General features: G+C 39.5%; 1 protein-coding gene and 2 long non-coding RNA genes across 4 annotated transcripts in view; 1 reads left to right on the top strand and 2 right to left on the bottom strand.

The window, feature by feature from the left end:
* LOC147009421 (uncharacterized) overlaps nucleotides 1–7475 on the top strand; it is a 32912-nt gene extending 25437 nt beyond the window's left edge. Inside the window, exon 3 of the long non-coding RNA XR_015052887.1 lies at nucleotides 7267–7475. This is a non-coding gene — a long non-coding RNA (uncharacterized LOC147009421). The remainder of the gene's footprint in view (nucleotides 1–7266) is intronic.
* On the bottom strand, nucleotides 62–7277 carry LOC147009422 (uncharacterized). Of its 2 annotated transcripts, XR_015052875.1 has the most exons (4): nucleotides 6740–7277; nucleotides 6546–6612; nucleotides 5150–6365; nucleotides 62–2638 (listed from the first exon to the last, which is right to left on the bottom strand). It is a non-coding gene; the product is annotated as an uncharacterized LOC147009422 (long non-coding RNA). The 2 variants fall into 2 exon arrangements; XR_015052874.1 differs by lacking the exon at nucleotides 62–2638 and having other exon boundaries at nucleotides 2645–6365.
* A 3319-nt stretch (nucleotides 7476–10794) lies between the features above and the next one.
* LOC147009420 (uncharacterized) overlaps nucleotides 10795–26906 on the bottom strand; it is a 20692-nt gene continuing 4580 nt past the window's right edge. The window contains exons 3-6 of the mRNA XM_085861817.1: nucleotides 24657–24925; nucleotides 24130–24321; nucleotides 19182–19292; nucleotides 10795–12659 (exon numbers count right to left, since the gene is read on the bottom strand). Of these exons, the coding sequence (XP_085717943.1) occupies nucleotides 11035–12659; nucleotides 19182–19292; nucleotides 24130–24321; nucleotides 24657–24925 (2197 nt within the window). The 3' untranslated portion in view covers nucleotides 10795–11034. The remainder of the gene's footprint in view (nucleotides 12660–19181; nucleotides 19293–24129; nucleotides 24322–24656; nucleotides 24926–26906) is intronic.

Genomic DNA, 26906 nt, shown 5'->3' with positions numbered 1-26906 from the left:
CCGAGGGTGTGTTTCCCCGGTAATTAAACCACGTGATTAATTAGGTAACCCGATTAACCCATAGACGGGAGGACCCGAGGTCACGCGGTTGAGTTATTGGCGTCCACGGTCAGTTAAGCGACCCGCCGCGTCACGGAATTATCCGTGCGCGATGGCCAACAATTCCGGGGAGTCTGGTAGGAATCGACATCACTTCCCCCACCTAGTGGTCTTCTCACCCGAACCCCTGGCCAGCATCAATATGAATGGTATACTAGATCTTGGATCTCTTGAATTCCCTGATTTTCCGTTTGACAAATTTGAGAATCTTCCTGCATGTGATCGAGTGGTAATAAACACAGAGTAAGAAAGCCCATAAACAATGTATATTCTGTGATTGTCTTCTAATTAATGAAAATAAAAAATATAAAAAGGAACATAACTTTCAAATTTACACCAAAAATGAATTACTTTACAAGATTAACAAGAGAAAATATTGTTAAGTACGAGGGTGATAATACACCTTTTCTTCCAAGAGAAGAGACTGAACAAATGATGGTAATGTTTCATGGATTGATGTATATTATTAACGATTGCCATTTTCAGGGAAATATCAACACAAGATATTGTATCAATAAAATAATGGATTATCTTGAAATTAAACCTGAACTCAGAAAAAACATTGAGTTTCTAAAAAAAGCCAATAAAAATTATATAATTTATATTCTAAATATATAAATGAATTATTTTTTACCCATTTGGTAAAATAAGATCAAATTTAACAATCATAAAAATCTTCCACATTCATTAAGATGCCTCATAGTTGATTCAAGCAGATGTGGAAAAACGTGCCTGCTTTTGAAGATGCTCCTTCCTCCAAACTTTTTAGATTTTGATAATATAATAATTTTTCCAAAGTCAAGTTTTCAACCTGAGTATCAACTACTCTCACAAGGTTTTAATGCAGGTCTTCAAAAAGAAGACATAATTGTTTTTTTTTTAACTTCAAAACAAACGACACGATTATAACATTGAAGATATAATTCAACTATTTTGTGATACACAGAAATGGAAAAATAAATCAAAACCTATAACTTGTATTCTTCGTGATAAGATGGATGATATACCTTCACCCCAAGATTTGGATAAATCAAAAAAGAATCTCGTTATCTTTGATGATTGTGTTCATGAGAGAAACCAAACAGTTGTGGAGAGTTATTACACAAGAGGGAGGCATTCTTATTGTAATTGTATTTATCTTAGTCAATCATACTTTCAACTCCCTCGTCACTCGATAAGGAATAATGCGAATACTTTTATTTTATTCAAGTTAAATTCAACGTATATTTAAAAAAATTGAAGAGACAATTGTTCTACGTTGTGTGGTAAAAAAGAATTTGAGGATGATACGAAACACACGGCTGGAAAATATATATACATTGTTGTGAAACAAGATGAGAAACTGAGGGATATATTTTTTATTTTATAAACAATCACAAACATAAATAAGAGTTGTTATTATCAATCTTGTGGGTAAATCTGTATCTGGAAAAAACTTTCATTAATCGAAGTTCCTGAAAATGAAAACATTACAAGTGTTTTTTTGAAAAACACACCCTGTGATATGTATTGTCTCTACAACCAGAGTAATGCGACCAGAAGTAGAAGGTAAAGCTTATTATTACATTTCAATCGAGGAACATATGCGATTGAGGAACGAAAGTCAAATATTTGAGGACGTCTCTCTTGGAACAACAAAATATTCACATTGTAAGAGTGAGTTAAATAACCTAATATGTGGTGGTCTTGGGTTATTAGAAACTAATCCAGAAGGAATCAGACAAATTATTAAACTTCTGAGTGGTAATGGAATTAAGATTTTATCATTCGGTTTTGATGTTGATGAAGAAACTCAATGCAAACGTATGAAAAGTAGAGATATAAGTATTAGTGAAGAAGAAATTACAACTCGTATTAATTCTAAGAAATAATTTGACGAAATATTTGAAGAAAATAATTTATTTGAACACATCTACCTTAATGATGAAGAAAAGGAAAATTTCCCTCTTGACCTTTACAATTCATTCAATGATATTTTCCAATAAATATATGGATGCGAAAGAATGAGCAACAAGATTTAAGGAACATCAAGGGATGGTTTCAAAAATTGTAAAACAAAAGGAAGACATAAAGAGGAAACGCAGACAGAAAGTAACGGGTGACAAAGCGTTTGAAAGAAAACAAGAGAAACTTTTTAACCTAGTTTTAAGAAAAACTCCCCAACAATTGTCAACAATTCTTATGATGGAATACACCCCAAAAACTTCAAATGATAAAACATTTTCGTAAAATGACGGATGAAGAACTGGAAGATATAGGAGAATTAGAATATGATGATGAAGGATTATTTCAACAAATGGAAGAGATAAATCAACCCCCTGATTATGTTGTGAATGCTCTCCAAAACAATGAATATTCAATAGATTAAAAAACCATAACAGGTCTCATTCCAACAGAACAACCAGCAATATTCCATCTTGTTCAAGAAAAGGGGTTGATATTGAATGATGAATTCAGGTTCTTGAGTTCTGTTCGAAACCGGATAAATTCACTCCGAGAATAATGTTTCTTCTTACAAAAGATGGAAGACAAGGTTCAACTGTGAGGGGTGAAACAAAGTATTTTGATAAACCATTGGACATAAAAAATGAGGACGATGGAGTACATATTGATTTACTAACTCGCTTGATTATGGAGTTTCTGTTGCCAAGTAAGGAAAGACGAATGAAAAGGAGAAACACATTATTGAGGCTTTAAGTAGGCTTGGTTCAGGTGTTAGTTTTCTTCCAAATGATCCATCACAATAAGTTAATAGACTGTAATTGTTGTTTGGTAGTAAGAAGGCTGGAAATAACAATTGTTTTAATGAAGCATCAGCCATTTTAGACCAGTTCATGAACATGACAATAATTAATAAATGTCAATACAAAAATTTTTTATCCCATGTTAAATGAGTTAAATTCTCTGTCATGATGAAACTGAAAAATATCATCAATTGCAGATGCTAATGAATTCTTTTTTTATTGTTGAAAGACAATAAAGAAGTATATATATATATTTATAGATAAGATAATGGTGGAATTACTGCCGCTGAATGTTGGAAGAAAATTGATTTGTGTTATCTTCTTTTCAAGACTATTTAACAAGTATGGTGTTTCAGAAAATAAAAAAGAGATTTATAATAAATATATACAGCCTTTTTAAAACTTATAAATGAGAAGCACAATCATTAGTTTTAATTTCACAATGAGTGATCACACATCTTTGTTCCCATACCCACGACAATTTGACACAACAAAAGAATACAAGGCATCTTTATTGTCCATGGAAACTTATAATACCTTGTTTAATATCACAGAAAAATGATAAGTTTAGTTATAATCCGGGAAGCAGTGACAAAACTATAACAGTTTCACCCGGAGCTTACAAGATTTCTCAAATATCTTCTGAAATTGCTCGCCTTTTGAAAGAACAGGGTGATGAACCAAAAAAATATTGTTATAGATATTCAAAAACATACTTCAAAACCAAGGATGAAACTTAAAAATAACTACAAGGTTGATTTCACAATTGATAATTCATTTAGAAAGTTATTGGGTTTCTCCTCAAAAAAGATTGAAACTAATGGGACGTTTTACAGTGATAATGTAACTAAAATATCCTCAGGCATAAATTCGGTAATATTTCACTGTGATTTGAGTGAAGGAGCTTATAATGATGGAATAAGAATTAATACAACATTTTCATTCAGTGCATACTCAACCCCAATTCGTCATAAATTCAATATGGAACCAAAAAAATCTGGACCATCTACCCATGTCTAAAAAAAACCATATACAGAGTAAATTTTAGGATAACTGACAAAGATAATTGCTTAATTTATTTTAATGGAGAAATTATATCTATCAGAATTTACCTACGTGAAGTTTTCCAAGAAATAAATTCCATGGTTATTGTGAGGAAACACGATTTTGGAAATACAAAATTATTACAGACGATGGGATGTTCCTTTCCCCATACAATAAGGGTGAAGGTATGAATCTTGGTAGAGGATACTATAAACCTAAGAGACAACGAGGACATCAATTTCGAAAAAGAGATGATGGGATAATTGATACTCTAATGGGTATAGAATCAACTATTCTTAAACATAAAGACCTAATTGGTTCAACTGCTTCTGCTGTGGGAAATGTAGCGGGTGCCATAAAAAGTATAAAAGATGCCCAAAAAGAATCCCATAAATTGCATGCAATAAAATAATTTATGAAAGGCAAAACTCAGTTGTCTCCCCAAGAACTACAGAAAATAATTCAAACACATGGATCAGGGTTTCAAAAGTTTTAACATATGTTTTTTTTCCTTAATAAATACAAGTATGGAAGCAATTGATAGTATCTATGATTTGGATGATTCCATTATCATCTCAAACTCGACTAAAAAAGAAAACTACTTCAAGGTAAATGCTATAACAGGAACAGACTGGAATACAAATGGAACAAAAAGTTTTGAAATAATCAACGAACTTATTTGAAGCTGGTGGAAAGTTTCTTTTTGTGTAAATTTACATTCACTAAGGCTGGGAATAACACAAACGCTACACTCGTAAATGATTTCTTCTGGAAAATGTTTGATAGTGTTTGTTTGCATATTGCAATACAAGAAGTTGAAGCGGTTGATTATGTCTCTGCAACATCTGAAATGATGAAATTTACACTATATTCATTTAGTGACAGCATGCGTGTGTTGTCGAAGGATTTATTCCTGATATGACAACGGGAACAAACGCAGACCGCAATTATAGTCAAAGAAAAGCAATGTATAATGATGATACAAAAGCAGGTAAGAGTTTTACCGTGGCACTTCCTCTTAAAGGGATATTTGGATTTTGTGATTATGATAAAGTTCTATCTGGACTTAAAATTCGTTTTAAACTGCAAAGGAATGATAATGAATATAGATTGCTTTTTGGCATTGCTCATGATTTTGGTGCTCAGAATAAATTTGTTATTGATGAAATTAGTTGGTATATTCGTGATCTACTCCTCATCTTAAAACAGAAGAGATGTTGAATGGAATACTTAACTCAAAGAAACCACGAAATGTATCATACCATAAAAGAAGATGTCAACACATCAAACTGAACCAAACCACTTGCACATGGAATTTGGGTGTTCTGGAAGGAAAACCCCGATGTCTGTGGCTCATTGTTAAGAAACCAGATGGAGATACTGCCACTGATAAGAATAATGCATGGAGTGATAATGCTAAGGTGAAAAAAAACTTTGCGTTTCTCTGGATGGAACATTTTATCCACGAGATAGATTGCAAATTGATTGGGAAAAAACATGATTATGCTGAAGCATACAAGTCTTACCAAAAGGTGTGAAAGCAATGGTAATAAAGAACCCATTTTGGATATGGTTGCATTTAAAAGCCGATATGATTTTATACCTCAACAAAATCCAAGCCATCAGAAACATTTGCAAAATTAGAATATGAAAAAGAGATTAATCTCAGAAAGCCAGATTTCAAAGATGGTGATATAGTAAGAATATACAGGTGGAAATCTCATTTTGAAAAAGGTGAAAGAAAGTGATGGACAAATGAATTTTTTAAAATCGTTGATGTAATAATACAGTTCCTTTGAGTTACAAATTATATTATTTAAAAGAAGAGATTTTAGGTTCATTTTACTCAAAGGAATTGCAAAAGACAATGATAATAAATTGAAAAAAAAATTCAAGAATTGAATCCACCCCTTTTTGGACCCCACCCCTTTTTGACTTCACCGACACAAACCATGCCCATGCAAGCCACAACCATACCCCCAAGCCACACTCGCATCCATCATATCCACATCAATCATACAATGATTAATTTATTAGTTCCCCAAACACAAGGTGTTTATTTAATTAAAAATTGCTCCACCCTTTTCTTTGTCTCCACCCACACAAGCCACGTGCTCAGAAGCCACACCCATTCTTCCCATCCCATCCTTTCCCCTCCCCTTGTGCACCTCCACCTTTGACCCACCACAACCCTTCATCCCACCCCACCCTTCCCCACACACACACGGTGAGGGGAGGGGTGGGATGAAGGGGTGTGGTGGGTCATTGCGGGAGTGCACCTACCCCCCTCCCCTCTTTTTACACCTCCTTTATCTTTTTTTTGTAATTAAGAATTAAATAATTGCAAGCAAAGCATATATAATTAATACTTAAAACATACAATGTATTACATATTGAAATATCTGCAACAGATTTTATGATATAATGTTTGTTTGAGTGAGAGAGTGAGGGGTCTTGAATCATCTGAGTGTTTCTTTCCTGTTAAGACACACACGTATTAATATATGACACACTTGTGGATACTTAAGGAGGTATAAATACTACATGACACACCTGCGAATACCGAAGGAGGTGTCGGAGTATATCGTGTTGTCAATAAATAAATAAATCCGAACTCTCATGTATTAGCTTCAATCAGAGAGATGAATAATTAATTACCTGGGGTAGCCTCTGATGACTGTTTGGACCAAGCGGCAACACATCTGCACTTTCTTCTTGATTAACACTGCAAAAGCAGGAAACACAGGCAGTCTCATTTAACATAATTGTATTTTATTATGTGTAAATACCTTGCCAGTGAATCTTAAAGAACATTGAAATTCAACTTCATTGTATTTTATTACATGGAATACCTCAACATGAAAACATTATGTAAATTTTGTGGTGTCGAAGGTCTCGGAGGCATGTTCGTCATGCATAAAATGAGGTCATTGTGAAATGCTTGACAAATGAACTGGATTTCTGTCAGGACATCTTTCAGAGCCTGCATTCCTTCAAAAGAGCATTTGCATGCCAATTCACCTCATCGTCGAGTGAGTTTGAAATGCTGTAAAAAGAGGGAAAATAAATAATTAGTTATATATTTAATCATACACAATCAAATTGAAAACCAATTTCATGCAGGCACGATACAGGTTTACATTAGCAGTTTAATAGTGAATAAAACTTACCAATGTTGTGATGAGTCATATTCTTTATCGGATGAACGATGGTCCATGTCCGTTGGATCACGAAGCAAATTATCGTTTATCTTCGTTCGATATAATTATTTAGATTGCCTCAATTATATGACATGTTCGAGGAAGTGAAAAAATGCATTTCTCAAGTTGGAATTTTTCCCAGGCTTGCTTACCCATTGTTCTGTTTTTCTGTTTTGCAGCCGCACCTAGTGCAACTGTCAGAATGTGTCCGTGTTTGAGAAAAAAGGATCGAGCATGGAAAATAATTTATAACAGATGAGTGCTGCAGAACAATTTTATAAAATAGATCATAAATACTCATTGACTCTCTATATAAGTTGAATGCACATGAGTGGTTCCAAAATATGCTCAGACAAGAGCATTAAGAAAGGTTTGTCATTTCATTTCACCTTCAGACCTTTAAGTATCTTTATTGAGCAGAGTGTATTAAAAGAGACCATGAACTTTCAACATTACCTTGAATGAATATGGAAGAGAGAGGATGTTGATGGAGAGATGAATCTTATTGGGAATAATAAACACGAAATGTTCTTAGAGACTGTTGGTAAGAAAGCTCTAACAGCATTTGATGACACAAGACATATCATGAGTGATGGAATAAATACATTACCTAATGGGTTTAAAGTATAATTATTAATAAATAATGGGGTTGGGGGTTTTCACGGGCTATCGCAACATTATTTTTAATGAATGAATAAATTAAGTTATTTCTGAAAATAAAACATAAATATTTATAGTATCTCTGCATGAGTACTCAATTTGATTAAAGAAATGATCATATGAATGGGGGCGAAGTCCAGCCCCCGGCAGGGGGAGTCGTGTCAAAAGGGAGGGCTATGACGAAGTAATGTGTACCAGTTTGAAAAGGAGAAATTTCATTGAGCGTAAGTGAGCAAATATTGCGACTTTGAGAAATGGTAAACATTACTGCGTCAAAGCCTCCCTTTTGATACAACTGATTCCTGTGTGTATCAAGATGTGCTGATTGCTTGAAGGATTTTCCACAATTTGTGCAATTGTCTGAGAACTCACCATGATTACTTTTCATGTATGTTCTCCAAAAGTAGTCATGCATCCATCTGTGCATATGGCAGGGTTCTACCCATTGTTTGGACAGTTCGCCTGACTCCACCCACAATATCTACATTACGGCCGCCATGTTATTGATACGAAGTCAAAGACGTCAGATTCACAATTGCCATGCCTTCCCTGTCAGTTTTCCCTTCAGTGTGAAATGACTGAAGTGAAAATTAAAAGGATTTTGAGCCGATAGGCCTTACAGTCCTTGTAAAGATAGTTATGTTGTTTATAAACTGCCCAAATAACTATGTGACATTCTGTCAAGGAACGATTATACCACGGAGGTTACAGAGGTTCTTGCCGTTTTTTCGAACTATTTCCTCTAAAAATTGGGAGTTGATGGGTTTCTGTGTCATCAGTAATATTGTTATGAATTTGGAAGCTTACTACACACAACAGCCAAGTCCTATAGATCAGTTGTATCGGGTAAGTATGTGTTTCTAGTTAGGGTCCCGTCCCCTGTGTCTAATGGGAATTAAGTGTACGTGCGCTGTGGATTATTTTATAGATAGGATTTTTACATCACCTACAACAACAACAACAACACTCTACTCTCAGCATTCTACGCACGCTCGCCGGCATGCGGGCGTGTCTGGAATTCCATGCCTCAGGCGGCGTGCATTTCGGTGTGGATTTCGCACCATATATGGTCACAAAGCGTTTCGCTTCAGCTGCGTGCCAAATAAGGGTATGCGTCGTTTTCCGCCCAATGGGCAACGAGCAGACCTGAGTCGGGGCAGTCCTTGGCAAGAAGGTGGAGCTGCGACACGCCATCCACCCAATGGGAGCAGGCCAAGGAGGAGAGAACCATGCCCGGGAAGGGAGAAGAAGCAACGAATGATTGCCTCAAGTCTGCTCGAGTGCGCGTCCAGTCTGCTCGAGTGCGCTTCTCTGTCTAGGTCTGCGGGCGACTGCATCGCGCGGATCCGAGGCATCTCATCTGGTGCAGTGCTGCGGGTGGTCGACCATCTCGACTCGGGAGATCATCTCATGTCGCCTGCCTGCGAGCCGGAGGAGCGTGCCAACGCCCGACGCTACCCTCCATACCTGGTGCTTGGAGCGGCCTCGTGTTGCAGGTTCGAGTCCCGTTACCCCAAGATCGTCGAGAACCACACGAGGTCGACAGGTCCAAGCGAGCTTCTCTCCCCTCAGTCCGTCTTCCCTCCGAGCTGACGAGGTCCATCTCTTTCTGGGAATTTGTGTGTGCGTGTGTGTGTCCTTGGGCCCCGTCTATAAGTAACAACTGTGTAAGTGCTTTCTTTGCTCATTGTACATTGCATTTCTTACAGTCGTGATAACTCTGCTCTTTGTGTGCTTCCCCTCCCCGATTTATTGTAAAATAAATACCCCTATTGTTGAATGTACCAGCTCGTTTCTGTGCTTCTTTCATTGGCTTAGCATGGTGCGTGTTGGGAAATGGTAAATTGTGTATTTGGACCGATGGGTCTTGGTAACCATCCGCTCGGGTTACGCACGGTTCGAGCACGGTAACGGCTCATTTCGCTCAAGGCCTGCTGAGGGTGTGAATTCCCCGGTAGCTTTGCCGCGTGGGTTTTTAGGTATATTGAAGATTGGCAATTAACCCTATTCCACGCGGTCGAATTATTGGCAATTCACGGTTCTGGAGGGACACGTGCCTTTCGGAGTTCTCCAAGAAGCACAATCTACATTCCGGGTGTTCGGTGGAGCCGACTCTACTACTCCACCTAGCGGTCATACTCGCCGCCGACACCCGTTCCCACAACAATATCTCATAGGGGAAAAGGAGGCATTAAATATGCAGCTGTTTCGATGTGGGAATGCCTGTTTTGCTTCGATGAGTGGGAGGATGGGGAGTAAAAATGGGACAGATTTGGAAGGGGAGGGGTTGAAGAGTTGTGGGGGGGGTGATGGATTGAAGTGGGGAGGGGATTGATGCCTTTTGGTTGGGTGGAGGGGTTAAGGCTTTTGGGAGAGCGACTTTCAGAGAGGGAGATGGCAGTTGAGTTTACAATAAAATTTTTACAGAATTGCATGTACAAGTTTACTCACAATTAAAATGCTTTGGTGTGTGTGTGTGTGTGTGTGTGGTTGTGCATGTGCACATCACTGTAAGGGGGGGGGGGTAAACGATCACCCAATGGGTAATGCAATCACCCAACGTGTCATGTGGTACTGTGTTTTAAGGCATGATGATCGAGTGAAAAATCTTGTGTGAATTGTGCATCGGTGTGGACATAGTCGAGTGTGACTTCTCAAGTGCATTTTCAGGTGGTATGACAGAATAAAGTCTTTTTCTACAAATTGTGTTCTCGGCCCAGCCTATTCCAGATCTTCATAAATTATCACTCTGACTGGAATATCCTCTTTATCCAATCCCTCATCCTTCCAAATTTACAGTTTTCCCTCCTTTGATTTTCCTTCTGCATCGATATTGTTCACCTTATTCATCCCAATGCCTCTCGTCCCTCCCTACACCCATTGTTTGTCCAAGCCTACCTCTATCTTGGACTTAAACTCTGCTGTTGGTGTTTCCCCCTCTCTCAAGTGGACCTTTTTGTCCTGCTGTATTCCAATCCAAAAACTGCATAAATACGAGCTCTTCCATGAGCCTCGACTACGGATTAAAAAACAAAACAAAAAATGTGTTTCATGGGCTGATATGATTTAATGAAGGGTTTTCACAAATTTTGCATTTGAATGGGCATTCTCTATTTCTCTTTGTTTGTCATCTCCTTGATCTCCATTGTAAATTTCCATGTGCATATTCAGGTGAGATGATTGATTGAAAGATTCTCTACAAACTGTGATTTGTGTGGACATTGTGTGTTGTGTATTATCATGTATATTCCATGGTTGGTTGACTGATTACAAGATTTCCCACAACTTTAGCATTTCTCTGGGCATTCACCATCGTGAATTCTCACATGTCGTTTGAGGTCAGATGACTTAACACAAGATTTTCCACAAATTGAGCATTTGTATGGGCTTTCACCATTGTGAATTCTCATGTGCGTTTTAAGGTTGGATGACCAAATATAAGATTTTCCACAACTTGAGCATTTGTATGGGCGCTCACCACTGTGAATTGCCATGTGTGTTTTCAGGGTGGATGATCGATTAAAAGATTTTACACAAATTGCGCATTTGTACGGGCACTCACCATTGTGAATTATCATGTGTCGTTTCAGGGTGGATGACTGAATGAAAGATTTTCCACAAATTGTGCATTTGTATGGGCGTTCTCCATTATGAATTGTCATGTGCGTTTTCAGTTTGGATGACCGATTAAAAGATTTCCCACAAATTGTGCACTTATATGGGCATTCACCACTGTGAATTCTCACATGTGATTTTAGGTGACATGACTGATTGAAAGATTTTCCACAAACTGTGCATTTGTATGGGCGTTCTCCACTGTGAATTGTCACGTGTGATTTTAGGTGACAGGACTGATTGAAAGATTTTCCACAAACTGTGCATTTGTATGGGCATTCTCCATTGTGAATTGTCATGTGTGATTTCAGCGTAGATGACCGATTAAAAGATTTTCCACAAACTGTACATTTGTATGGGCATTCACCATTATGTGTTCTCACATGTGATTTTAGGTGAGTTGACTGATTAAAAGATTTTGCACAAATTGTACATTTGTATGGTCGTTCTTCATTGTGAATTCTCATGTGTATTTTAAAGCTGCATGAATGAATGAAGGATTTTTCACAAATTGTACATTGGTATGGGCGATCTCCATTGTGAATTAGCACGTGTGATTTAAGGGTGGATGATTGATTAAAAGATTTTCCACATGTTGAGCATTTGTATGGGCATTCTCCACTGTGAATTCTCATGTGCTTTTTAAGGGTGGATGAATGATTAAAAGATTTTCCACAGCTTGTGCATTTGTATGGTCGATCTCCATTGTGAATTATCAGGTGTATTTTAAAGCTGGATGAATGAATGAAGGATTTTTCACAAACTGTGCATTTGTACGGGCGTTCACCATTGTGAATTCTCATGTGTGTTTTCAGAGTGGATGACCGATTAAAAGATTTTCCACAAACTGTACATTTGTACGGGCGTTCTCCATTGTGAATTTTCACGTGTGTTTTAAGGGTGGATGAATGAGTAAAATATTTTCCACAAAGTGTACATTTGTATGGGCGTTCTCCATTGTGAATTCTCATGTGTGATTTAAGGGTGGATGACCGATTAAAAGATTTTCCACAAACTGTACATTTGTGTGGGCATTCTCCATTGTGAATTGTTACATGCGTTTTAAGGTTGGATGACTGATTGAATGATTTTCCACAAGTTTTGTATTTGTTTTGATGCTCAGTCTTCTTTCTTTTGTGAATGTTGTGAAAATTATTCTCTGCAAACAGTTTATTATTCAGTTTGGCCTGTTCCTTAAAATTCCTATTGTTTGTTTCAGATGGCAAGTCCTGCAGGCGCGTGTCTGAGCCGTTCATAAAAGTAGGTGCAGTCTTCGTTGTAGATTCAATGGATCGACCTGTAAATACAACATCACATGACCTGTAAAAAAAAAAAACAATAAAATTCTGCACAATTCTCGTAATATCATTCTGACAAACGCACGCAAATATGTACATATGTGTTTGTTCTATTGCAGAAAAGTTAAAAAAAAAATTATTGCTGAAAATATACAGTGCTATGCTAAAGTTTGGGTATTCCTTATGATATTCATTGTTTGCGGTAAATAATTATCAGTGATAAATCGTATTCCTGCAAATTGACAGCATTTACAAATGCATGTGAAACAAACTGCAAAAGTCAATGGGAGAGTTCAGAGAAAACGATATCCCACGTAGTGTTCAAGTCTATCCTTCAATTTGAATGAAATAATGATTTTAAAGATTATTCAAAAAAATATGGAGGCTGAACGTGATTGAAGCAACCTTATGCACCACCCGTGCACACCACTGGTCCAAGTTATGCAGAACTGGAGGTTCTTGGAAGTATTAAGAAGGCAAATTGTGTTCTGCAGTGTACAAGTATATAATTCAATGTAAATAATAGTAGAACTGCCACTTTATAACTGCTGGAAGTGATGACCGGGTACCAAGATCTCTGGCTACGATACTACCCTACTTTGATACAACATGCGACTGACGAGTTACGGACTGAGTAACACGAAGTGTTCAATCTATTCATGACATAAGCAGTTCGCCCTTTTTCCTGGGGACATTGTTGGTGTCACTTGAATTGTCATTTCGATTTCCTAAACGCCAAGTAATAAATCTGCGGGAAATGTCACAATGGGTAAACAGAGCAAACTGGAACTCCACCGAGTAACACGAAGCCTCCCATAAGTCTCTGCATGATGCGGGATTGATGAGTTATGAACCGAGTCACACACCGCATTCAATCTATTTATTACGTAAGCAATTATCCCTTTTTCCTGAATACATAGTCGTTTTAAATTGCATTGGTGTTTATACAACTTGAACACAAAGTATGTGGACACCATCAGTGCATAGGGTAAAGCGGGATTACCCTGAATCTAATGAGGCCCTACACATTTTTCTGTGACGTGGGATTCACAACTTATGCACTGAGGAACAGGCCACGTTCCATCCATTTATTATGTAAATAATAATGACCATTTTTCCGGGGGCCATCATCGGTATCAATTGAGTTGCTACTCCTGTACCCTCAAATGCATGCAGGCGCAGCCAAGTGAGCTTTCTGGGAAAAATTTTTTTTTGAAAAGTTCTCAGATTCAAATAATTCAATAATTCTGACTGCCAAACCTTGTGGCCGGTCGGGTTGACATTTAAAAAGGTACAGTCCCCATGTGTGGTAGATCATAATTTTGAAGTTTCACATTGATTGATGCAGCAGTTCCAGAGTAAACATTATTTAATATTTTCCTTCAATCCAATATGGCTGCCAAACCATGTGACCCACATCAAAAAGGTGGGAACTTTTTTTCATCATGGATAGTCGGTCATCCCTGTAACGTTTCACCTCGATCTGTTCAGCTGTTTCAGAGAAGAATACTTTTTAATATATTAATTTTCAATCCAATATGGCTGATGAACCACGTGACCTATGATATCATAAACTTACATTCCACCTGAAATGGGGTCGTGGATCACGCCTGTTAAGTTTCGTGTTAATCGGATAAGGTGTGTTTTTTTCAATATGGATGCCAAACCATGTGACCAAGCAATTATTTATTCATAAACTTATATCCCCTATTCTGGGAGAATATGTTTGTGAAGGTTCCCCTCGATCTGACCAGTTGTTCCGGAGAAGATTTTTGAGAGTTTTCGGGTAAATTCAATATGGCAGCCAAACCATGTGACCTATCAATTAGAAATTAACAAACTTACTCAAGCATGTCTGGAGGAACATGTGTGTAAATGTAAAGTTTCCTCTCAATATGTTCAGCCGATTCGGAGAAGAAGATTTATATACAGTCAACCCCCACTTTATCGTGGTTCACCTATCGTGCTCCCGGTTCATCGCGGGTTTTCCCTTGGAACGTAACTAATTTTTTCTGCGGATTCCCCCGGTACATCGCAGTAATAATATATAAAATATAAATTATTTAAGCAATAAATTATAATGTGTGGTGCTCGACCAGTCACACAACGCACGAGACAAAGTTTCGCTTGTGAACTTCTCCAAGCCCTACGAAGCCGCCCAAACGCCCTGCACCTTCTAAGGCTTCTGGAAAGGAACCGAGGCGCCAGAGGAAGGTCTGACGCTCCAGGAGAAGGTTAAGGTGCTCGATATGCTCGGGAAGGAAAAAGGTTTGCAGCCATTGGATGAGCACTGCTCATCCATCCATCCATCCAAACCGACCAGACCAGACGAGGGGATCTCAGGCACCTCAAACCCGATCACTCCCAAACCGACCAGACCAGACGAGTCGATTTTTTGAGGAGGGGTCCATTCTTCGCGGATTTTCACTTAGCGCGGGGAGATTTGGAATGTAACCCCCCGCGAGAAACGGGGGATTACTGTATTTTAATTTTCAATCCAATATGGCTGACAAACCACGCGACCTATGACATCATAAGTTGATATTCTGAGTCTAATGGGGTCGTGGATCATGCTTTCAAATTTCGTGTTAATTGGATAAGATGCGTTTTTCAATGCAAGATGGCTGCCAAACCATGTGACTTGTAACATCATAATTTTTACCGTGCATGCAGCCATGGCGTTCGATGATAACGGCAAAGTTTCGCTTCGATAGGGTAAGTGGTTCCAGAGAAAACGTTATTTAATATTTTCTTCAATTCAATATGGCGACCAAACAATGTGACCTATCAATTATTCATTAAAAACACACACATCCACTTACCTTGGAAAATATGTGTGTGAAGTTTCCCCTTAACCAGACCAGACGTTCTGGTGAAGGATATGTTTGAAGGTTTTGGGTAAATAAATTCAATATGGCCGCCAAACCATGTGACCGATAAATTAAAAATGAACAAATTTTGTTTTTTTTTAATACATTATCGAGGCTCGTATGAGAAAATGTAAAAGGATGTCTTGGGGAATGTGTGTGTAAAGTTTCGCCTCAATATTTTCAGCCGTTCTGGAGAAGATTTATTAAATTTCTCTTTTCAAAACAATATGGCTGCAAAATCACGTGACCTGTGACATCATGATGTATTTTTTGATATGGTGAGTTGTGTAAGCCTGGTGTTGACCTCGTGGTTAGGGTGGTGGCTTGGGATCCTTGGGGCCCTGAGATCGAGCCCCGTTGGCCACTGAATTAACACCAGGGGGTTGACTCAGCCTGTCATCCTTCCGAGGCTGGCGAAATGAGTACCAGTGCAATGGTCTCGGTGTACGCCCCGGTAAGAATAGGTGCACCATATCCCTGTGTCTCATAAGAGGTGACCAGGGTTGGCGTCAGGAAGGGCATCCGGCCATAAAACATTGCCTCAAGAAGGGAACCATGGTTGCATGGAACCCGCAAAAAGCTAACCCCTGCTCATCAGTGTAAAATGGCCGCAAAAACGGTGAGTTTTTTGGATGATGCTCAAGAAATTTCAAATTTTTCTGATGCAGCGTTCTAAGTGTCGAAATGTCACCAGGATACCACTTCACCGATGATTTCACGAAAAATCACACTGCTTCCCCGTGGAGAGTTCTTGCTGTGTGCCAAGTTTTTTATTTTTTCCATTGTCGGTTTCGGAGACACAGAGTTCCAAAGTTTTTTCGGTTTTTCAAAGGTGGTGCCCATAACACGTGACCTGTGACGTAATAATTATCAATTAAGTATGGTATCCAAAAAGATACATACTGTTATGAAAATTTGGTGTCGATCGGACTTAGGTTGCCGAGAAAATGAAATTTAAAGCGAAAAAACCCACATATTGCTGGAGGAAGAAATATAATCGTAAACAGAAGAAAAACAATAGGTTACCCAGCCTTGTAGGCTTGGTACCCCAACAAGTCAAAAAGACCTAAAATGTCATTGCCCCGATTGTTTTAATAATTTTATTGTGTGGAGTTAAAGGGCGAGACCATATTTATGTACAACTAAAATGGCCGCCAGTCTACGAGTTGACCATCTTTGAGGAGATCACAAAATAAAGTGAGGGGCACGTGTTTACCATTATGTACTGTGCTTGTGACAAGTTTGAACAAAATCGGATCATGCATGTCTGAGAAATGGTTGGGGAGACATTTAAGTAACAAAATGGCCACCAGTCGGCCATCTTGGATCTGATCTTGAAAAGAAAATGACGTACATATGTCAGCCATCATTCCTTATCTGGGTGCCAAGTTTGAACAACATCGGTAAATACATGTCTGAGAAATGGATTTGCACGTGTTCGATACGGAGTATATTTTTTACAACTAAAATGGCTGCCAGTTGGCCATGTTTGATCTGATGTCGAAAAAAAATGGCATGTATATGTTTACCCTCATGCGTTGGCTTTGTGCCAAGTTAGAATAAAATGGGTCCAGACATGTCCAATATATGGCTGCGGATGCACACACGCATGCAAGGACACGAAAATCGAGACCAAATCCATCAACCCCCTTTTCAGACTCAGTCCAACAGGAGGGGAGGTTGGGAGGGGGGGGGGGATAATGATTGTAAAAGTCACAAAAATAAATTCCAGGTTTTACTGCCATTTTACCCAGAATCCTTCACATCACCCTATCCAACACGTTATATGATCAAACAGAAGACTAAGAAGGAACCCGAAGAAGAAAAGAGCAAAGATGGAGTCATCAGGAGGAACCTGGATAGGATTCGTGTTTCAGCCGCCACTCCACAACCCTCAAACCCATCCAGATGCAGCCAAGTGAGCCTTACAGAAATTGTCCTTTCAATAAATATGTCCTTTATGACGTCCGAAAAAGAGAGTAAGTTTTATGTGTTTGGAATGATTTTCAATTTGTTTGACTGCCAGGCAGGCAGAGTAAAAATATTCTCTTCCTCCTCTTTGCACATGTGCGATCAGATGAATTCAAAGCCGAAGTACCTCCATGAAAATGAAAGACTTGTCTTACTATTCATGTTCCGATTCGTGTTCAAAATACAACATTTGATTTAAATAACTTGCTCCTCGATCATAAACTGATAAGACAAATGGACAGACGGACAGAAACCAATTGCTAAATCCCGCATTTTGCTTCACGTGCGTTGGGTACTCACTACAAAGAAAAATCACATTGCAGTCCCTCATCAGGACTCATTTTGGCCAGGAAAAGGGAATTAAAAGGTCTGACTGAAGGTCGAAAGGTTTGTAAAAGGTCTCAAGAACCTAATGGGGTTTAATGGTCTGAAGGTTTTGAAGGGATTTAAGGCATTGGCAGATTCTTAAAAATTTCTGGTGTCTGAAGGGTACAAAGGTCAAAAGGCATGCTTCAAGCGTACATAAATAATAGACGTAGCCACGTTTAAATAGTACGTAATCAATGGACATAGCAACGTTCCAATAGTACGTATTTAAGCGACATACTCACGTTCCAATAGTATGTAATTAATAGATGTACTCACATACCATTATCGGGTACCATTGTAATGATGTCTCCAGGGTCTTAAGCCATATTTCATTATTGTCATCATCAGTATTATTAGCAATATCAACATGACCATCGACTGGAATCATAATCATCATTATCATATCATGAACAATCATCATTGTCATTATGGACCATTATCATTATCATGATTACAAATGCCATTATCATCATTATTATTACCATTATGGGCCATTATCATGATGGACCATCATCAGTGTTATTTTTTGTCATGATTATTATGCACTATTCTCATGATCGACAATTGTCATTATGATGATCATGATGTCCTATTATCATGAACATTACGCCCCATTAATATTGTCATTGTGATGATCATTTTCATTTTCATTATGTACCGTTATCATTATTATAACATCATTATCATTGTGTACCATTATCATTGACGTTATGCACCATTATAATTGTCATTGTCATCATTTTGTACCATTATCATTTTCACTGTCATTATTATCATTACCATTATGTACCATTATCATTATAAGCCTGTTGTTGGTTTATTGATAAAGGAGGCCAGCTTAAGATGTTATGGTCTTGCGTTTGAGACACATTAACCACAACCCACCAAACCCTGTTATGATCAGATTATTGTTCCCTCCATCTTCTCTCCTCTTCCTCTTCCTTTTCACTAACTGTTGCCTCACTGCCCTATTGTCAATTTGTTTCCTTTTTCTCTCGGTCACCTCACTATTCCACAAGCCGATCATTTTAAACATCCAAAATAAATCGATAAAAAGTGTGAAATTAGAGCTCAATCAGAATTTACTATCATTTAAATTCAGGATAACAGGATAAAAAAGGTATATTATTGTTGGTTAAAATATTTCCCTGAATTGTGAAAGGGATAATGGATGTTTAAGAAACTGATCGACCATCATCATCATAGATATTTTGAAAAGCAATTAAATCAAAACGTCGGGTTTTTTTCTTCTTCACACCAGAGTACATCATCAAAATGTCCGAATCAAAATGTATCGGCATTGACAGAAACCTTCATTCGGATGTCTCTTGAAGAAAGAATCTTCAGAGTCATTTGGTTCTGGTCGATCCAGGTGGACATCAATGTCATGGTCGGTTTTCACTTCCACTTTCACAAATAAATCTGGAAAAAGTAACTTTTATTAAATGGAGGCAGTATTGTGCCACATTCCATATTGTTAAAATAGCTCAATAAATATTGTATAAAAATCATCGATTTGAGTTCTTCCTTGAAAAGAGAAAATAAAACATTTCCCCACACGGGAATGGTGTTGTGTCAAAGCATTACGATATGAAAGCATTAGGTTCAGAACAAACTGTCTCGATGTTGCAAGATGCTCATCAGACCACAACTTCAGTGGGAATTTCACCACCACCCAAAATCACAACCAACAAAATTGAGAGGGCAAGAAAAATGTAAAGAACCCAAAATAGAGAAAGTTTTCTCTCCAACCCGCATTGATTGGACAATCACAAACAATTACAACTATCTGTTTGATTTTTTTTTTGTCTTGAAAGTCAACCCTCTTGGAAAACGAAATGACTGAGTGTGGCAGGTTAACATGTGGACAAATGCAGGGAATGGAATGAAGAGACCAAAGCCAAAACATGTGACTGTATGATGAGGGCAATGGAAAGGATCAAAAGAGACAGCAAGTGGAGAAAAGCTCAGGGTTGGGTTTGTAAAAATCATGTGTTGATGATCAATTGTTGTGAAGGACTGGACTGTCACTCTATCATGAACAAGCTGCTTTTTCTCTCCCAACAATGGATGGAGTCCCACAATGTGACACATGAGTTCAGGGCCATCTCTTGAGCCATAAAATCCTCTTTATCCCTTTGCTGTTGACTCTACCCTCTGCTGTGACATCTCTCATTCTTCTGAGACAGGAAGCAGCCTCTTCACTCTCTTAAGACCTTGATAGAATCACAAGCTTCTCAAACACTTGGAATATGTCTTTCAATTCTGACAAATCTCACACTCACACTCTCTCTGTCCAAAAGGACCATCTGGCAAACCCTACCATCTCCTTTCTTAACAATCCTTATCAGTCACTGAAACTTTTGGGTCTCAGTATCAGCCATGATCTCTCTGAGGGAAACCACATTTCTGCGTTGGCTTCCAAAGCCAGATTAGGCATCCTCCATTGTGCAAAGTCCTTCCTTAATACTGCTGAACTCTTATCAAGCAATAAGGCTTTCATCAGAAGCATGACGGAGCACTACTCTCTCCGATGAGCTGGCACCCCTGCCTCACATCGCACTCGGCTTCACGCTGTCTAAAACAAGGCCTCAAGGTGAATGGAATCTCCTATGATGAAGCCAAGTCAATGGGCCAATCACGGTGACATTCCAGACAGAACAGTGGTGTCTCTTTCTTGTCCTGTCTCCTTTTCGTCTGTTCTTTCCATGCTTTGTCCCCACCCCAGGTTTCTGCACTAAATATGTCCACCAGCAGCCCTCTTCTGGTGAAACTCCCAATTCCAAAATCACTGTTTGCCTCCATTCCTCCATTTTTTTCGGCCTGTGGAAACAACTTTCACATTTTCTTCACTCTCATTCTCCCCTCCAGATGTTCAAGACAGCTGTTCGCCAGCATCTCAAATCATTCCACATCCAAACATGATCTTTGTTGGTGATTTGTTACTTTTCTGTTTCATACCCACTTTCCCCTAACTCTTCTTCTTGTGTTTCATTCAACTTGTGTGCAGCTTGTTCACCCCCATGTATCCTTCTCCCCTCCCCCTTCATCTCACTTCTAGTCTGCTGTTATTGTTGTTGTTTCCCCTTTCCATTTTTAGCTCGCCTGTTCGAACAACAGAGAGCTATAGCGATACCTCCGGCGTGAGCGTGAACGAGAGTGTGAGCGTGAAAATGTTTAAATTTTTGGTGCAAGTTATTTTTTCCTTTCTAATGTTTTTATCTACCACACTATTTTTTATTCGCCCGATATATATATATATATATATATATATATATATATATATATATATATATATATATATATATATATATATACATACATATATGTATACATATACATACACACACATATATGTCGGGGTGTATTATGTGTCCTCCGTCCGTCTGTCTGTCTGTGTCTTTTCGTCCGTCCGTTCCTGTCCGCACTCTAACTCCCAAAGTTTTGAACTTTCACGTTTCATATTTGTACATAGGTACAGACTGTGGAGACGGTGTGTCACGACATACGTTCATCATCTAAAGTGGTTGCCATGGCAACCAGGATTCTGTTTTCCATCCGTTCCTGTCCGCACTCTAACTCCCAAAGTTTTCAACTTTCACGTTTCATATTTGGTAAATAGGTACAGACTGTGGAGACGGTGTGTCGCGACATACGTTCGTCATCTAAAGTGGTTGCCATGGAAACCAGGATTCTATTTTCCATCAGTTCCTGTCTGCACTCTAACTCCCAAAGTTTTCAACTTTCATATTTGGTACATAGGTACAGACTGTGGAGACGTTGTCGTGACATACATTCGTCATCTAAAGTGGTTGCCATGGCAACCAGGATGCTGTTTTCCATCCGTTCCTGTCCGCACTCTAACTCCCAAAGTTTTCAACTTTCACGTTTCATATTTGTACATAGGTACAGACTGTGGAGATGGTGTGTCCTGACATACATTCGTCATCTAAAGTGGTTGCCATGGCAACCAGGATTCTGTTTTCCATCTGTTCCTGTCTGCACTCTAACTCCCAAAGTTTTCAACTTTCACATTTGGTACATAGGTACAGACTGTGGAGACGGTGTGTCATGACATACATTCGTCATCTAAAGTGGTTGCCATGGCAACCATGATGCTATTTTCCATCAGTTCCTGTCCACAATCTAACTCCCAAAGTTTTAAACTTTCACGTTTCATATTTGGTGGATAGGTGCAGACTGTGGAGACGGTGTGTCGTGACATACGCTTGTCATCTAAAGTGGTTGCCCTGGCAACCAGGATGCTGTTTTCCATCCGTTCCTGTCCGCACTCTAACTCCCAAAGTTTTCAACTTTCACGTTTCATATTTGTACATAGGTACAGACTGTGGAGACGGTGTGTCACGACATACGTTCATCATCTAAAGTGGTTGCCATGGCAACCAGGGTGCTGTTTTCCATCCGTTCCTGTCCGCACTCTAACTCCCAAAGTTTTCAACTTTCACGTTTCATATTTGTACATAGGTACAGACTGTGGAGACGGTGTTTCGTGACATACGTTCGTCATCTAAAGTGGTTGCCATGGCAACCAGGATGCTGTTTTCCATGTCTTAGCACAATTCTGTGTATACCTTCTTGTTCGGGTGTATATTGTGCTCACTTGCGCTCTTGTTTCTGATTGCAATAGACAAATACATATATTGCTTTAAAATTATTTGGATCAGACTGCACTGGAATGCTTTATAAAAACATTAATTATTAGACGAGTCTTTTAAAAACAATAAATGTATAAACAGGCGAACATGGGGTGGCTTTGACACAACTCTGGTATTCTATTCCATGAGCCTCTATCATGCACACAAAAAAACTAAAAACTGGGCATGAAACAAGCACAGATCCCATCAACAGTTATTATGATCATATTGTTGTGGGCCGGGGGTCATGGCAATAAACGACCACTAGGTGGAGCAGTGTAGTCGTTTCCCACCGAACACCCGGAATTTAGGTCGTGACTCTCGGACAACTCCGAAAGGTCACGGGTTACTTTGAGGACCGTGGTCGCCAATATTTCGACGGCGTGAGGTAGGGTCCACTTGTCTAATTCCAATTTACCTCAGTACTCACGGCGTCCAACTACCGGGGAAAACCACACCCTCAACCGACTTTGTCCGAACCGAGTCGCTGTCACCAACTCGGATCTGGCATAACCGAGCGGAAGCTACCAAAGATGCACCGGACCAAATAAACAATTTACGGCACGAACGGCCTTCCTACTTCTCAAACCGCACCATGCTAGGCCAATGAAATAAAGCACAGAAAACGAGCTGGTGCATTTAACACGGGGGTTTATTTTATAAGAGAGGGGGACACAGAGAGCAGAGTTAAACAGACTTAAAGCAATGCAGGTATGTACAAGGCACTTAAAGAATTCCACTTTAGGGACTGGCGCCACACACACACACACACACACACACACACACACACACACACACACACACACACACACACACACACAAGAGAACTGGGCCAGCCGGCCTTTATTGAGGCATCCAGCTTAGAAGGAAAGGCGAGCCGAAGGCCAGAGTCTGACGTGCACCTGTCCGCCTCATGCGGTGTACGACGATCTGGTAGCATAGTGGGACTCGAACCCACAGCTTTCACGCAGCGCCAAGCACCAGGGGCCGCGCTCTCCAACCGGCCATGCACCAATGAAAGAAGACCAAGGAGAAGATCAGAGACGACGATGACCCAGGACCAGACGAACCAGCAAGCACCAAGAACCGCGACCCCCAAGACGACCAACCTCCCCAGCCTGGCGTTCTTTTGTATTTTTCTTGTCCAGGGAAAATCGCCATCTGAGGCAGTCTCCACCCTCATTGGCCGGGGTATCGTGGGAAAGTCGCCCTCTGTGGCCATCTCAACCCTCATTGGCCGGGGTGTCGTGGGAAAGTCACCCAATGTGGCCATCTCAACCCTCATTGGCTGGTGTTTCGTGGGAAAGTCGCCCTCTGTGCGTGACTGGACAAGGGGTGGAGTCGGAGCAGAGGCAATGAAAATTCCTGCCCACGTACGTGGTCGAACGCACGTGGGCAATGGCGTCGATGTGCGAAGTGAAGTGAAGGAGACTTGTTGAAAAAAAAATAACTATAAAGAAACTTCGCAGCGCAAACATGTAATTCCCGTGAGACACAGGCAGGGGACCCTAACTATAAACACATACTTATTGAGATAACTAAACTCGGGGACTGCTGTCTGTCTGTGTGCACAAGGCTTCCAAATTCATAACAATATAACTCACCATTCAGCTGGTTGCTTTGCTTCTCTTCCAGACCAAATAAGTTCACATCATCAACTTTAATCTGCAGAATATCAGATCCTTCCAGCTCCTCAACCTTCATTTCACACCCGAGCACAGTCAGCTGTTGCGATTCCGGCTGCACACGATAGGAATCCTTCCAACAACCAACTTGGGTGTCCGTGCTGGGCGAACCTTAAAAGAAGCAGTGAACATACCATTCTTCATGATGTTTCCTCCACTCTGAGTACCTTAATCTCTCACAGTACCTACATGTGAACTACCTCTGTATTTGAGATCTTATACTCTGCCCAAATCAGTCACAGCATCTCAAACATTCACCACACTTCTTCTCACTCTCACTTCTACTCTGCTGTTGTTATTTCCCCTTTTACTTTTTGTTCTCTTCCATTGTACTCTCGGTCTTCCATGAGCCTCTATCATACACTGTGTACAAAAAAAAACATAAAAAACCCCATTGCTAAACAATCACAGATCCCATCAAAGGTAATGAATAAAATACAACTCACCATTCAGCTGATCACTTTGCTCCTCTTCCAGACCAAAGGAGTTCACATCCTCTATTTTTATCTGCAGAGTCTCAGAAGATCCTTCCAGCTCCTCAACCTTCATTTCACACCTGAGCACAGTCAGCTGTTCCAATTCCGGCTGCACACGACAGGAATCCTTCCAACAACCAACTTGGGCGTACGTGGTGGGTGAACCTTCAAAGAAGCAGTGAACATACCACTCTTCATGATGCTTCCTCCACTCTGAGTACCTTGATCCCACGCAGTATCTACAGTGCCAACAGAAAGTCCACACCACCTTTGAAAATTTTCATCTTTTTTTGCCTTATAGCTTGGAATTAAATTGCATTAAATCAGGCTTTTTCCACCTATATTTACACATTGTAACCCACAATTTACAAGTGAAAAACAAGTTCTACAAATTTCAGAAAATTAAATTGAAAATACAAAACTAGAATGCAGTAGAATTTGGATAAGAAGTGTATGCTTGAATATAAACGCATGTGAAAAATAAGTGCACACTGGCCTCCCTATTTGATTTCTCCATTAAAAATAAGCACACATAAAAACGTCATTGTCAGGCTTTGAAAACTGAACTTTTTGACTGAAATGCAAAACGAGACGCTTGGCGCAAACCCAACACAGCACATCACCCAAAGAACACCATCCCTACTGTGAAGCATGGTGGTGGCAGCATCATGTTATGGGGATGTTTCTCATCAGCAGGGACTGGGGTACTTGTCAGGACAGAATGGAAAATGGATGGAGCAATCCCAGAGGAAAACCTGCTGCCCTCTGCAAGAAAGCTGAAATTGGGACAGAAGTTCATCTTTCAGCATGACAACGACCCGAAGCACACAACCAAAGCTACACTGGAGTGGCTAAGAACAAAAAGTAAAATGTCCTTGAGTGGTCCAGTCAGAGTCCCAACCTAAATCCAATCGAAAATCTGTGGTACGACTTGAAGATTGCTGTCCATCAATGCTCCCCATGCAACTTGACTGAGCTTGAACAGTTTTGTGCAGAAGAATGGGCAAATATTGCTCAATCAAGGTGTGCAAAGTTTGTAGAGACCTATCCCAACAGACTCACAGCTGTAATTGCTGTCAAAGGTGCATCCACCAAGTATTAACTCAAGGGGGGTGGACACTTATCAAGGGGGTGGACACTTATGCAACCAAGATATTCAAGTTTTGTATTTTTTATTAATTTTCTGAAATTTGAAGAATGTTTTTCATTTGGAAGTTGTGTGTCACGATGTGTAAATAAAGGTGGACAAAGTCTGATTTAATGCAATTTAATTCCAGGCTATAAGACAAAAAAAGATGAAAATTTTGAAAGGGGATGTAGACTTTCTATAGGCACTGTAATGTATATGTGAACTACCTCTGTACTTGAGATCTTATCCTCTGCCCAAATCAGTTACAGCACCTTCAACGTTCAGCACACACATACACACATGCTTTGATATCCCCATTAATAAATTGTACATGTTATAGAGACAATACTGTCATTGTATTCCGTTCTGATGTAAATTTTGATTCGGCCACATATAAAACATATCAACGTTTAGATATTGATATAAAATCTGAGCTTGTTCAGCAATTTTAGAATAAAGATATTCAATTGTGAGAAGGCTTTCCACACAAGTACAGAGGGCATGGATGAAGGAGTATATATGCTCAGATGTAATCCATGCAGCACATATGCAAATATGTTGACAGTTTTCCCACATCACTGGCTTTTAGGAAATAAATAAGATTTAGATCCCAACACCTTTGTCCTGCACCTGTGTAAGAAAGAGCGTTCCTTGGAGTACAACATACATGCAGAAGGTGAAGATGCCACACAGACACAGAAAGAAGACGGCTCAATAGAAATCGTTGAGGATTTCACATACCATGGAAGCAATATCACAAATGGCAGTGAGCTGAGAAAGGAAGTGGTGCAGCGCATTGCTTAAGCTGAAAGAGTCTTTGTATGTTTGAAAAAGCCCAGATTTCAGAATCACAATCTGTCTCCAGCAACCAAGCGGGCAGGATATCGTGCTGTGGACTTAACACTTCTGTTTTCTGGTACCGAGACATGGACCATCAAAGCAGAACATGTGAGGCACGTGAAACATTTCCATAATCGTTGCTTTTTGACCATCTTCAGAGTGACAAAGTATCAACAGTGTGAGGAACACATCTGCGTTGGCTTGACCACCTTGGCCGCGTGGGGCCACAGCAGATGCTAAAACAGGTGTTT

This window comes from Eptatretus burgeri, chromosome 17, assembly GCF_056783735.1.
Source record: "Eptatretus burgeri isolate ZD-2024b chromosome 17, Ebu_testis_v1, whole genome shotgun sequence".
Lineage (NCBI taxonomy): Eukaryota > Metazoa > Chordata > Myxini > Myxiniformes > Myxinidae > Eptatretus > Eptatretus burgeri.
Note: the sequence above shows the minus strand (reverse complement) of the source record. Positions and strands in the feature narration are given on the sequence as shown.